Genomic DNA, 15,137 nt, shown 5'->3' with positions numbered 1-15,137 from the left:
TCACCAACTACTCCTGTCACTTTTCATCACCGAGTGCAACACCATGAATACCTTCGAAGAGTGCCTGTCTAAAACACCCTGATTGTCTTAGAGGTCTTGGAGAGAGATCGTCATGGAGGTAGAGGTAAGCTATGATGGCAGGTTTTTAACTTTGCCTTCGAGAACGGCCATTCAAAATAGGTATACTGGGACGACACGTTCTATGACCTAATTCATTTCAAGCACACTGGAACCTTAAGTGCAGTTCAATGCAGCATTGGATGAGATTTTCCAAAATATGTGACTGTAAGATTAAGGAGAATTGCTTGTTTATTGTCAGAAGACAGAAATTAGAGAAGAGCTCTGGTCAGGTGATTCAGCTTACAGGCATTCCAGCACGGACAACACCAGTGTCCAACAGAGGGTGAGAAACCGACTACCACACACACACACACACACACACAAACACAAAGAACAGTGAGAGATCGCGACCCCTTACATTCCATCACATTCGATGGCCCAAAGCCAACAGAGGAATTTAACCAGGATTGCCCACACTACAACTGGCCAATTACAATTCCTCTGACAAGGCATGGCTCAACTGCTCAATAGTCTCCACTAAACATTGATTCAGCAACTCCTTTACAAAAGAGTGGACTCAACATTACACAGCTTGATTAAGAGGCTTAATTTTTCTCCACTTACGTTGAATGCTTAACTATTAAACACTGCACATGTGCAATGCGGTTTATCACCCCATAGTAGAAATAAACAGCACTGGGAAAATATAACTGTTATTAATACCAGTGTGACGCTTAGATGCTTTCACTGCTTTACAGTCTGACCACTAGCACTTAGAATAAACTGCCAACCACATTTAATCGATTGAGTCACCTCATTAGCAACACTAACACTAGCCCTAAATAATTCACACGTATTATAGCAACCTGACAACCATGCATGTACATCCAGGGGCAATATATCACCTTTTCCCTAGTTCTTCATTCCCTTGATTGGATATACAGGATATTGTCGCCGCTGCTAATCCAGTCAAAACAGGAGGTGGTGATCAAAATTAAGCTTGACAGCCCACAAAGGACAGGAAATGTAATGGCCTAAATAGCCTTGCATCGACTTGAGATTGTGTCATTAGCTTTGGTGCTTTACGGAAAATTGCTCTCCAAAGTGGAAGCATGAGGGTTTGTGTCAGTGAAGGAAAGACAAAAGAGAATGGGAGCTTTTGCTTTTGTAAGACTTGAGGCAGAATAAGAGAAACAGATAAACAAAAGTCATAGAAAAAAAGAGAGGTTGATGGTTGCGGTGTTGGGCTGTGCGATATGACCAAAATCTTATATGCCGATATAGGTCACGTCATATCCAGATAACGATACATATTACGATATAGCACATTTTCTGTAAATTCAATGAATTAATAGCTTATATAAAATGACCACATGGAAAGGCCTATTTCTTATTACATTCTGAATTATATCTTATATATCTTTGTGATTCTTTGCCACATGGTGTGCCCTGGGCAAAAGCCTCTTGCAACATCTGAGTCTGGGGTTTGTTTTGAGCACTTGACTGTACTTTTGTGGTTCTCATCTCCGTACTATTTAATATGATTCTTACATAGGTGGTAAAAGAGGTTAGTGGTGTTTAAATCTGTTGTAGGAACCGGTCTGTGGCATAATTTGAAAAGTATGGTTTTCTGGTCCGTTTCAGCCTTTTCATACATAAACCACGTCCATGAGACAGAAGTAGACCCTCTTTAAGGTACCAGTTCCTCGTTTTGTCTTGGCTGGTTAGAGTCATTCTGTTTGGAATTACCCCATTCTGTGTCATGTTCACTCTCCTCCATGTTTTTGTGTATTGCCTTCATGCAAATTTCCTGCCTGCATCCGTGCAATATGGAAGAACGCGAGGCGTCATCCAAATGACGAAAAATATTGCCGTAAAGAGTGTGATTTGTGATGCAGTGAAACAAATGATAGAGCATAATATGAAACGATATACATTTTTCTATTGTCACATGATATATATATCATCATATTGCACAGCCCTGTTGTGGTGATTTGGGTTTTCCCATCCCTGGCTGACTGACTGCTTGTGGTTGACGGTTAGGAGGAAGTGCTGCCCTCCTGCTGAGACTCACCACCCTCCCATCGCACACCCCGTGGCTCTGACTCCATACTTCCACTGTGGCACAGAGAATGGAAGCTAGCAGCACGAAAAGAAAAAAAATTCCACTTAGTTTGCCTCTGTCTGTCTCTTCTCTGATACCAGCACAACATTATTCCACTTCAGTTGAGCTCAAGTTAAAAGCAAAGGGCAGCATCACAGATGAATGTTGAAACCAATGTTTAAGTGCTTTAAGATGCAATTGGGCCATAAATGCTGGCACTGATTTCGAAAAAACCTCTAAATCTCTGTAGAAATAGAGTCAGTCGTCTTTTTCTGAGGCAGCCTGGACTCCCTGTACTTATGTTGCAATGATTTCATATTAACAAAGGATCTCATGAACACGTGTATGTGACAGAGGTTGCTCATAGTGATGAAAATGATCATCTGACTCTGTAGTTCCCCACAGCTCTACAGAGCTTTTTAGTATTTTTCAGCTCATTTTGATTTTCCGTCACTTAACTTAAAGGCCTTTTCATGGTGGCAGCATCCAGAGTATTGTTCATGCTGACTCACTAAGTGTGTTTCTATGCACCTGTATTCATGTGCGGAAAACACCGGAAATTTGTAAAAAAAGTCAGAATTTCACACCTTTTTATACCTGGCTGAGGTGGAAAAGTTAGTGTATCGATGCAATGGAAACAGACTTTGTAAATAAATTATTATGTACATGAAGCATTTTACTTGGATGCTTCTGCTTCACTTCAGGGACGAAAAATGCCAGCAGACACAAACATCAGATCTGTGCGGAGCGATGAGGCGACTATAAAGTTCCTTGATCCATGAAACAAACATAAATGTCATATTTCTTTAATTTGAGTTTTGATTGGTGATCTTTTAATTACACTAACTGTTTATATCACTGAGACCAACTCCCATAGTCGTATAACAGTAATGGATATAAAGACGCCTTCATTAACATTTTCTTTTCACAACATTCTGGAAATTCTGTCAAAACTCGGGGACTATTTGGATGGACGAACTTGACTTACGACACTTTAAAGGGGACCAATCATGCTTTTTGTGACTGTCTTTTATTTTTATACTGTCTTAATGTCAGATGTCTATGTTAAACATAGTTAAAGGTCCAGAACTTGAGGTGAGTGTATGTAAAATGCTCCCTGCGAGTCAAAAGCCAGGGCTTCAACCTGCTCTGAACGCTTCGTTTGCAACGTCACCTCTATTTCCTCCTCTTGATGAAGTCAGCTTCCTCCTTCTTGCCCATAAACCGCCGTCTGTTCCAAGGGTTGTTTGCGTTGTCCACTTGCATATTTTGGATTCTGGCTCGAACATGTACAGACATATTTGAGAAGTTTCCATTTTGAGTATAAAACAAGAAAAAGAAGTGAATTCCTCCTACTACTGTTTGTTTACATAGCCTCCAGAGATGCTGGAAGTCAGCCAAGGGGCAGCTTCTGGGAGCTAACCAATCAGAACAGAGTGGGCTCATCGGGATGGGGGCCTTAAAGAGACAGGAGCTAAAACATCCTGTTTCAGACAGAGGCTGAACTGAGGGGCTGCATAAAGGGCCAGTATAAGACAAATAAGGAGGGGTTTTTTCACTTTAAATCATGCAAAGATATTCCAGTAGAGCCCCAGAATATAAATATAGACTTGGAAATAATAATGTGTCCTCTTTAGTAGAAGGGAGCCCTGTAGCACAAATATCTGCTGTTATAAAGGTCTACTGCAGAGTTAGAAAGACTTTGGGGTGTTTCCTTGACTGATTCATCTTTCAGCCAATCAAGAGAGGATGCTGTTTGCTTGCCCCACCTCAGCTCCACCCTGTCTCCCATGTTTTTTTACTGATGACAGAAATAGTATGGGAGTTTTATCTTTACTATCAAGGCACACATTACATTCATCTTTTGTGGCACAGTAGTATCCTCCCTTTATTTCAAGCAAGTCTAAACTGATCTGATTTCTGGAAGTTTAACCTTTTGCTACTTCATGTTTCTTTCCCATGAGGCCCCGCTCTTCCTCCACAGGATCCCTAAAGGTCCCCTGACCTCACTCTGTGAAAACCTCTGCGCTGAGATCCTGCAGCAATGAACTTAAATGTCACCTATTCTCGGCATGACGTAACCTCGAAAAATTAAACCGTGAAATAATGAAACATTCATAGTACTTGACATGTGTTCACAAGCAGGTCATTAGTCATCCAACAGTTGATCCCAACCCACTTCAAAGCTGTGTGAAACAGCCCTGTCACCGCATCTGGAGTTGGATGGGAACCACTTCGACTCCCATGGGTGAAACACATCTTTGCAAGCATTCACCCACAACTGTGGGTCCCGATCCTCAACTCTTCCTCTGACTCTCTCAAACACAATCTATTAGTCCCACTTAAATATACATGAAAAATGTTACCAAGTCCAACTGAAGGCAGTATTTAAAAGATAGGCATGTGTTGTCTTTACTGGTAAATGACTGTACATTTCAGTAATAAAACAACAAAACAAACAAAAACATATTCCACAATAGTGTAGTACCCCTTTTTGCAAAGAAGAGTAATATCTGCTTCTAGACAGACCTCTAAAATGACACTTTAAACAGATAACACCAATAACCCCAGCATTTCTGACTTGGTTTACTGGTCCATATAACAGTATGCAGCTTCTTATAAATGTGTTAGAGGCTACCACTTAAGTGGGCTGGATGACACCCAGAGTGATTTTTGGTCCAATTTTTCCATCAATAATGCAAAATGGAATATTAATATGAAAGCAGTAGAAAGCATAATGATTATAAACATCCTATAACAGTGATATACATGAGTGCAATTAGAATTATAACGAGAATGATTAACATTAACTTAGTAAATTAAAGGAATATTATAGAATCATACAATTTGTTATGTCACTGTAAATTGTCTATTGAGTAACAGACATTGCACAACCCCATAGGCATACTGTGTCCCAGTTTTACTTGTGTGCATGATAACTGGGCTTCTGGTATGTCCCATCTTCCTCCACTGACCTGCTGGTAGTTCTCCTCCTCAGGCTGGAAGCTGTTGTCAATGGGCTGAAATCTCAGGTTGATATGAGGAAAATTGTGAAGCCAGTAAGTCCACCAGGGCGCAATGTAATCCACCCGAGCCGAAGACATCCCTGCCCCGAGAAAAAAGTTAGGCTGCAGCCTAAATTAGCCTCTCTTTAGTAAAGCGGGCAGTTTTGGTCTTAATCCCGTCTCATATCAAACAAAGGCAGTGATAAAAGCATGCTCGTGTGTGGAAACACACTCTCGGCCACACATGAGACAAAAACGTAGAGGAAGTCCTGCAGAAACAGCAGTGTTGTTGCAAAGTGAAATCCGACAAGGGTTTTTTTTCATGAAAGAAAGAATAATCACACTGCGCCCATATCTCCGTGTCTGTGTGGACTCACAGCTATCCGACAGACAGCTGCTCCGAGCGCACACAGCACAGTCACCAGCGGGCACGCGCACTGATAGTAGGCACAGGACACGAGGGGGTTACAGGAGCGCGCAAAGACGCCCCTCTGATGAGTTTATAAATATCAGTCTGTAAGCATGTTTGAGGTAAAACTGTTAAAAAAATACACACCTTTACCGTGTGGTGATATAATTTTCATTTTTACAGAATGTTTCATTGTTTAAGTGTTTTATCAGTCTCTCTGCCAAATTAGTACCTGCACTGCCACCTAGTGGTCAACTAAGACAATTACAAGGACCTTTACCCACAGGAGGATCATAATTCCTGTCCTGGCAGGGGACGTCCCAATCAAACACCAGCAACTATTTATCTTCTCTAACTGTAAAACCAAGGTAGTGAATCATTATAAGACTGCCTTTACATCTGTAGTTCATCAGGAAGTGAATATACGAGCAAAATTAAGCCACAGAGCGCTGGTTGTTTGCTCGATTTTTGTCCAGTTAACACTGGTGATGTCTCACAACTTTTCACCCATTCAAACCCTCTTCCTCACTGGTTTTATTCGAGGCGTCCAGACTAGTGTACACATAAAACCTACTGTTTATATAGCATGTCACTGTGATGCAGAAAAATGTTTTATGCATGCTGTAATGTATCACCACACAATGACAGTGCTCACGGTTTATTATCCACATTAGTCATTCTTAAGTGATCACCTTCCTATAGAATATTTTACACGCTGTATTTGGCAGCGTTAGGCCATTTAACTTCAATCTAACAGTAGCTGGAATTATTTTGCTGGACAAGTAAATGGAATTTATTGAGGCATTTAGTTGAAAACTAGTTTGTCAAACATCTTTTATAGACATTGATTATAATTACCTTTTATAGAATATGTGCTATAATCCTCATCTACAATATGTAATAAACAAATTACATATACTTAATTGACATTTGTTAGTGCAGTTTATGAGTGAACAGTGAGGTGTGACAACTGTAAGGATGACAAGCCTCAGAAAATGGTGTGTGGGGCATTAAAACACCTGCAGAAAATGAATGAGACCTATAAAACATCATACTGATTGTTTATTTTAATCTCTTTAGAATTGTGGGCAGGACTCGTTCTGAGTATAGCTCAAATCTGACATCTTGTGGAGAGATGTCAAAACACCAAATATGACTACTACAGATAACCTGCCAGCTGCACATTAAGCCTAAAATGCCAGTTAGAACGACAAAATACAATCAAGTTTATCCAATCTATCATGTTCGCATCATGGCATGACACAATTAACACAACACCACAGACGAATAACTTAGTTTTCCAATTTTTATTACAATTATCTGTACATCACGGATTTACTTCAGCTCCTTAACAGCCAGACCTGTAAAAGAGAAAAAAAATACAAAGGTTAGAAAATACAGACAACACCAGCAAAGAGGGAGCTCTTATTTTCTGCACTCGCTATTCAATTGAGAATGGAAATGTGAACTTTAATAATTTGAAGCACTGAACCAATATTAGTGCAGACTAATGAACACATTTGAGAATGCCTTGTTTAAAAAGGAGAGAATTACCACTAATAGCGCCACCATTGAACATTTGACAATCCCACACAGACTGGCTTCATTACTCAGTCAGCCTAAAGAATCACTGCCAATCTTTCAACAAAGAGGCTTTTACTGATTCGCGCTCACCACACATTTTTTTCCCTGTCAAACCAATTACAAATAAATTACTTCAGAGCAACAGAACGCACAGAATCCCACATGATACAACCTAATCAATGCAGCCAATGAAGACTAATTATATTTGCATCAGCTTTGGCAGATATCCAGTGAAGACAGATGCAAGTGTTTCATTTACAAAGATTCGAGTGAAACATAATCTTTGAACACTTTCCCTTTCAAAGTGGAAGAAAAGCGGCATTAATTCTTTTGACGTACACTTCTCATTGTTTAACAACCACATAAAACGTCCAGTGAAAAACAGATGTATTTTGCCAAGAGCTCATTCAAATTAACAGATTGAAACTGCTTTGAAAGAATTTAACAGCTGCCCCCCACATGCACCATGGTTCATAGGTGACCTTAAACAGTCATTGTAAGTAGATAATCGTAAAAGTAATAACACTGGATCAGAAGACAAACTACATATAGATTCACACTGATACAAGGTGAGCATCTGTCTACCCTGTAAACTGTATATGTCCATCATAGATCTATCAGGTGATTTTAAAATCGTGAACTCTTTGTTCCTCTTTATCAACACATTTTACTGTTTGGAGTTATGATGACAAGACTATTCCCCAATATACTCTCATTTTTACAGACTGGGAATGAACAGCAAACTGATGTTAGTGGACCGGTGGAACTGGGGTTTCTGGAAGAGATCGAAACTCAGCACTAGGTCCATCATTATTCTTGCAAGTTTGTGAAATGCATCACTGGCACAACAGCCTGAGATGTTTGGACTTCTTGCTGACAGTAAGAATTACACCTTCAGTGAAGGTTTTTAGTTGTGATTAAGATTAGGCACTCATAAATATCACAACATAAATAAAACCTCAACACAACTACAGCTGTCTTTCTACTCTTGAATGTTAGGTTCAGAGTCATTTGGATAAATTAATACCAATAAAGGCTGGAAAACATGCAGTTCCTTTGCATCAGACTGTACCTGGGTGGCCCAATGAGCCTTTGAGCACTGCTATGCTAATGCTAACCTAGCAGTTTTTCTGCCAACTAACAAATATTCACAATTATAACTCACATTACACTCACATACAAGTCATGTAGACTCAAAGTGTTATAAGTAATCCTTACTATGCTGCTGTGTTTTTTGAAACTTAACTCTTTGTTCCTCTTTATCAACACGTTTTTCTGTTTGGCATGTGTTATGACGACAAGATTATTCTCCTTAATATACTCTCAATTTTACAGACTGTTGCTCCAGTCTGGAGTTTCAGTGGTCTTATAAAGCACTAAGGCCTTCTGTTCTGTAGCAGTGTCTGCATCTGTGCTTTAACTTGTCATTTTCTACAGTTTAAACATTTCTAACCAATAAACAGGTTGAATCCTTGTCCTACATAAAACATTGTGATACCTTTTTATGAATGCTCTGAAACATCTTGTTTAAGATGTTCTTTTACAGAGCATTACTACAACTGTATCTATCCTCTGCAGTCAGAGATGGATCATGTCATCCCTGTGCTTGTGGCATACATGTACATCCAAGCGAGCATGCTAGTATGCTTTGAGCCACAAGAGGTCCAAAACTCCACAGGGTTCAGAGCAATCTAGATTATGTTCGAAGTCTAGTGTCGAAAATTCACTGACATGCAGAACCTTTCAGTGTTTCATAAAGTGAGATTTCCTTCTCTGAACCATGGACGCATAAACCAGACTGTGGTGTGTCAATTGTCTAGTGTTCGCTTCAGCAGCTGACTTCTTACTAATACTGACCTGGGGGCAGGGACTGTTTGAGCTTCTCAGCCTTCTCCTTGTCTGTGATGACCAGGGTGTACAGGTATCTGCTGCAGCGCACCTTGAATTTAACATTGTCCTTGTTCTTCTTGATCTTTACGGCTGGAGGAAGACAAACAAAGATCATTATTCAGATCCAATAAAAACAACTACTTGTATTACTATCACAATTCAAACTTTAAAGCAACACTGGTGGATATGTAAATATTTGTACAGTTTCCAAAATAAACTTTTTTTTCTTTAAACAGGTCCACGATTTCCAAACTTCTTAAATGTTTCCTAGAGATACCTGTGTTATTTGGTAGTACTTATTGAAAAAAAACAGTTTTCTTGAGAGAAAAGTGTGATTTCAATGCTAGCAAAATGTAATTTCTCAAGTATTCATGATATTTTCCAAGTTTTGAATTGTGTGCTTGGCTGTAGACAAGTTTTACATTTCCACATGTTCAGCTGTCCTGTGCACTGACTAAAATATTCAGTTACACTTCAAGTTATTTGGAATTAACTGTTACTGTACCAACTTCACACTTTCTCTACTTTACCTATGTTAGGTATTACATGTTTTTAAGACACATCTAAGAAAAAACAGGACCTGTACAGTATAGCATTATCCAAGCTGCCATTTGCCATACATACTTGTTTGTATATATCTTAGTGGCAGAAATCACATGTAACTTCTCAACCACAGCCAACTTTTGTCCTGATACTGACAAATGTGCATATAATTCTGTAGTTTTATAGCAAGAAACAGACCAGTCAACCAGTACATGCAGTGTAGGAGTGTAAGAGCTTAACTTACACTTGGCATCCTTCCTCCTGGCGGTCAGCAGGAAATCTTTGATTTCTTCGATCTTGCGAGGCTACAAGCAAATAAAGAACAGAGCAGACAATTATTCTTCCGTAAAATCATCAGCTTTTAAAGCAGATTGGGACTGGAATTGAACCACAAACTGATGTTAGTGGACCGGTGGAACTGGGGTTTCTGTAAGAGATCGAAACTCAGCACTTGGTCCATCATTATTCTTGCAAGTTTGTGAAATGCATCACTGGCACAACAGCCTGAGATGTTTGGACTTCTTGCTGACGGAAGTAATAACCGTGACTGTAACGTAACGGCTATTAACTGTGTGTAGCTCATAGATAGCACAACGTGAGTAAAACCTTAACACAACCACAACTGTTTTTCTACTACAGAGTATTAGTTTCAGAGTCATTTTGGTAATTTAATACCAATAAAGGCTGGAAAACATGCAAGTCCTTTGCATCAGACTGTAGCCGGGTGGCCCAATGAGCGCCACTATGCTAATGCTAACCACCTAGCATGTCATCTGCCGGCTAACACACAAACGTACACAATTTCAATTCACGTTACACTAAAATACAAAACACAAGTTACAACCCTGTCGGTCATTTATTCTCTTATCTAACGAAGTGTTTAAATGAGACGTTATGCTTACCATGTTGCCGTATCCGCGGACTGAGGGCTGTGGAAGAGCAAAGAAACATGGAGTCAGCCCAACGATTAAAACAACGGGAAGAAATGTATTGAAAAACAAATTTTCATCTCGCCATTTAGTTAACGGGGTAAAGAATTATAATTTAGCTGTAACGGGGATATAAATATTAACGTTAAAGAGGATGGATGATGATTAAAATTGCGATTTTGTTTACGTGAGAACGTGAAACTCACTCAGTCTGCCAGAGAGGGGATGAAAAGGGGTGGAACTTCCGGTTGAAAAAGCTTTTATACTGCACTACGGGCACCAATATGGGGCCAATATTAGTAAAGAAAAGCGTTTCTCCCGTTGTAACCAGGTTTATGCCGATATGCCGTTGTTCTTGTGGCAGGTTTTAGAGTCTTAAACAAGTTAAATCATCCAGTAATTCACAAGAAGAAAAGCCAAAGATTTAAGGAAGTTCTGAATAAATCGGCATAACTTTGTGTAGCAGAGATGTTTTTGTCTTTTTTCACATACTGAACAAATACACTGACATGATAATGTTATTAGCGTTATTAATTGTTCAAAATACAGATGTTTGTCTATTTAATACTTATTAATACAATAACAGTGTTTCAACATGTTTGCATATACTTTCCCCAAACTGTATGATATAAGTCTTTCTGCTTATTCATAAATATTATTATTATAACGTTGAGTTTTATTACAAATGGGTCATTCAGCTTCCATCAACACCACCAGAGGAGTTCTCTCACACACATAAGTTTGTCTGGTTATTCCAAAATGTCATTATTATAATGTTGAGTTTTAATAAAAATGGGTCCAGCAGTGAGTCCAGCAGAGTTTTAGAGGTTAAATGTTGATGTCAAACAACAAACATGTCATTCTGATGTGACGTTGTCCTGATGTTTCACATTCAGCTTCCATCAATACCATCAGAGGCGTTATCTCACACACATACATACACACACACCTTTTCTACCCCTTTTGTCTTGTGGTCTCTAAAAACAAAATTGTGTCTAATGTGAACTCTCATCACCTGTTCCATATGTCTACCAGTTGTGACCAGTTTAATCAAAAAAGTGCTGTTATTGTGGCAGGTTTTAGAGTCTTAAACAAGTTAAATCATCCAGTAATTCACAAGAAGAAAAGCCAAAGATTTAAGGAAGTTCTGAATAAATCGGCATAACTTTGTGTAGCAGAGATGTTTTTGTCTTTTTTCACATACTGAACAAATACACTGACATGATAATGTTATTAGCGTTATTAATTGTTCAAAATACAGATGTTTGTCTATTTAATACTTATTAATACAATAACAGTGTTTCAACATGTTTGCATATACTTTCCCCAAACTGTATGATATAAGTCTTTCTGCTTATTCATAAATATTATTATTATAACGTTGAGTTTTAGTACAAATGGGTCATTCAGCTTCCATCAACACCACCAGAGGAGTTCTCTCACACACATAAGTTTGTCTGGTTATTCCAAAATGTCATTATTATAATGTTGAGTTTTAATACAAATGGGTCCAGCAGTGAGTCCAGCAGAGTTTTAGAGGTTAAATGTTGATGTCAAACAACAAACATGTCATTCTGATGTGACGTTGTCCTGATGTTTCACATTCAGCTTCCATCAATACCATCAGAGGCGTTATCTCACACACATACATACACACACACCTTTTCTACCCCTTTTGTCTTGTGGTCTCTAAAAACAAAATTGTGTCTAATGTGAACTCTCATCACCTGTTCCATATGTCTACCAGTTGTGACCAGTTTAATCAAAAAAGTGCTGTTATTGTGGCAGGTTTTAGAGTCTTAAACAAGTTAAATCATCCAGTAATTCACAAGAAGAAAAGCCAAAGATTTAAGGAAGTTCTGAATAAATCGGCATAACTTTGTGTAGCAGAGATGTTTTTGTCTTTTTTCACATACTGAACAAATACACTGACATGATAATGTTATTAGCGTTATTAATTGTTCAAAATACAGATGTTTGTCTATTTAATACTTATTAATACAATAACAGTGTTTCAACATGTTTGCATATACTTTCCCCAAACTGTATGATATAAGTCTTTCTGCTTATTCATAAATATTATTATTATAACGTTGAGTTTTAGTACAAATGGGTCATTCAGCTTCCATCAACACCACCAGAGGAGTTCTCTCACACACATAAGTTTGTCTGGTTATTCCAAAATGTCATTATTATAATGTTGAGTTTTAATACAAATGGGTCCAGCAGTGAGTCCAGCAGAGTTTTAGAGGTTAAATGTTGATGTCAAACAACAAACATGTCATTCTGATGTGACGTTGTCCTGATGTTTCACATTCAGCTTCCATCAATACCATCAGAGGCGTTATCTCACACACATACATACACACACACCTTTTCTACCCCTTTTGTCTTGTGGTCTCTAAAAACAAAATTGTGTCTAATGTGAACTCTCATCACCTGTTCCATATGTCTACCAGTTGTGACCAGTTTAATCAAAAAAGTGCTGTTATTGTGGCAGGTTTTAGAGTCTTAAACAAGTTAAATCATCCAGTAATTCACAAGAAGAAAAGCCAAAGATTTAAGGAAGTTCTGAATAAATCGGCATAACTTTGTGTAGCAGAGATGTTTTTGTCTTTTTTCACATACTGAACAAATACACTGACATGATAATGTTATTAGCGTTATTAATTGTTCAAAATACAGATGTTTGTCTATTTAATACTTATTAATACAATAACAGTGTTTCAACATGTTTGCATATACTTTCCCCAAACTGTATGATATAAGTCTTTCTGCTTATTCATAAATATTATTATTATAACGTTGAGTTTTAGTACAAATGGGTCATTCAGCTTCCATCAACACCACCAGAGGAGTTCTCTCACACACATAAGTTTGTCTGGTTATTCCAAAATGTCATTATTATAATGTTGAGTTTTAATACAAATGGGTCCAGCAGTGAGTCCAGCAGAGTTTTAGAGGTTAAATGTTGATGTCAAACAACAAACATGTCATTCTGATGTGACGTTGTCCTGATGTTTCACATTCAGCTTCCATCAATACCATCAGAGGCGTTATCTCACACACATACATACACACACACCTTTTCTACCCCTTATGTCTTGTGGTCTCTAAAAACAAAATTGTGTCTAATGTGAACTCTCATCACCTGTTCCATATGTCTACCAGTTGTGACCAGTTTAATCAAAAAAGTGCTGTTATTGTGGCAGGTTTTAGAGTCTTAAACAAGTTAAATCATCCAGTAATTCACAAGAAGAAAAGCCAAAGATTTAAGGAAGTTCTGAATAAATCGGCATAACTTTGTGTAGCAGAGATGTTTTTGTCTTTTTTCACATACTGAACAAATACACTGACATGATAATGTTATTAGCGTTATTAATTGTTCAAAATACAGATGTTTGTCTATTTAATACTTATTAATACAATAACAGTGTTTCAACATGTTTGCATATACTTTCCCCAAACTGTATGATATAAGTCTTTCTGCTTATTCATAAATATTATTATTATAACGTTGAGTTTTAGTACAAATGGGTCATTCAGCTTCCATCAACACCACCAGAGGAGTTCTCTCACACACATAAGTTTGTCTGGTTATTCCAAAATGTCATTATTATAATGTTGAGTTTTAATACAAATGGGTCCAGCAGTGAGTCCAGCAGAGTTTTAGAGGTTAAATGTTGATGTCAAACAACAAACATGTCATTCTGATGTGACGTTGTCCTGATGTTTCACATTCAGCTTCCATCAATACCATCAGAGGCGTTATCTCACACACATACATACACACACACCTTTTCTACCCCTTATGTCTTGTGGTCTCTAAAAACAAAATTGTGTCTAATGTGAACTCTCATCACCTGTTCCATATGTCTACCAGTTGTGACCAGTTTAATCAAAAAAGTGCTGTTATTGTGGCAGGTTTTAGAGTCTTAAACAAGTTAAATCATCCAGTAATTCACAAGAAGAAAAGCCAAAGATTTAAGGAAGTTCTGAATAAATCGGCATAACTTTGTGTAGCAGAGATGTTTTTGTCTTTTTTCACATACTGAACAAATACACTGACATGATAATGTTATTAGCGTTATTAATTGTTCAAAATACAGATGTTTGTCTATTTAATACTTATTAATACAATAACAGTGTTTCAACATGTTTGCATATACTTTCCCCAAACTGTATGATATAAGTCTTTCTGCTTATTCATAAATATTATTATTATAACGTTGAGTTTTAGTACAAATGGGTCATTCAGCTTCCATCAACACCACCAGAGGAGTTCTCTCACACACATAAGTTTGTCTGGTTATTCCAAAATGTCATTATTATAATGTTGAGTTTTAATACAAATGGGTCCAGCAGTGAGTCCAGCAGAGTTTTAGAGGTTAAATGTTGATGTCAAACAACAAACATGTCATTCTGATGTGACGTTGTCCTGATGTTTCACATTCAGCTTCCATCAATACCATCAGAGGCGTTATCTCACACACATACATACACACACACCTTTTCTACCCCTTTTGTCTTGTGGTCTCTAAAAACAAAATTGTGTCTAATGTGAACTCTCATCACCTGTTCCATATGTCTACCAGTTGTGACCAGTTTAATCA

The 15,137-nt window shown here is 38.0% G+C and overlaps 2 protein-coding genes across 3 annotated transcripts in view; both read right to left on the bottom strand.

Moving 5' to 3' along the window:
* ttyh2 (tweety family member 2) overlaps window positions 1–5,616 on the bottom strand; it is a 60,439-nt gene extending 54,823 nt beyond the window's left edge. Inside the window, exon 1 of the mRNA XM_067576117.1 lies at window positions 5,140–5,616. Coding sequence (XP_067432218.1) covers window positions 5,140–5,268 — 129 coding nt within the window. The 5' untranslated portion in view covers window positions 5,269–5,616. The remainder of the gene's footprint in view (window positions 1–5,139) is intronic.
* A 1,254-nt stretch (window positions 5,617–6,870) lies between these two features.
* Window positions 6,871–10,816, bottom strand: rpl38 (ribosomal protein L38). 2 transcript variants are annotated; one of them, XM_067576299.1, is made up of 5 exons: window positions 10,731–10,816; window positions 10,498–10,524; window positions 9,840–9,900; window positions 9,020–9,142; window positions 6,871–6,939 (listed from the first exon to the last, which is right to left on the bottom strand). In XM_067576299.1, the coding sequence occupies exons 2-5, from the start codon at window positions 10,498–10,500 to the stop codon at window positions 6,914–6,916; spliced, it is 213 nt and encodes a 70-aa protein (XP_067432400.1). In that variant the 5' UTR covers window positions 10,501–10,524; window positions 10,731–10,816; the 3' UTR covers window positions 6,871–6,913. The 2 variants fall into 2 exon arrangements, with proteins under 2 accessions (XP_067432400.1, XP_067432401.1); XM_067576300.1 differs by lacking the exon at window positions 10,731–10,816 and adding an exon at window positions 10,712–10,730.
* Between the last annotated feature and the right edge of the window lie 4,321 nt (window positions 10,817–15,137).

The sequence above is a fragment of the Thunnus thynnus genome, chromosome 20, assembly GCF_963924715.1.
Source record: "Thunnus thynnus chromosome 20, fThuThy2.1, whole genome shotgun sequence".
NCBI lineage: Eukaryota > Metazoa > Chordata > Actinopteri > Scombriformes > Scombridae > Thunnus > Thunnus thynnus.
Note: the sequence above shows the minus strand (reverse complement) of the source record. Positions and strands in the feature narration are given on the sequence as shown.

Bases quoted from the DNA above. Each gene is read 5' to 3' on its own strand.
- rpl38 (XM_067576299.1), bottom strand. The intron at 9,143-9,839 runs GTAAGTTAAGCT...GTCTTCCTCCAG, and splicing joins CAGGAGGAAGGATGCCAAGT to CCGTAAAGATCAAGAAGAAC. The intron at 6,940-9,019 runs GTCAGTATTAGT...TCTCTTTTACAG, and splicing joins CAAACAGTCCCTGCCCCCAG to GTCTGGCTGTTAAGGAGCTG.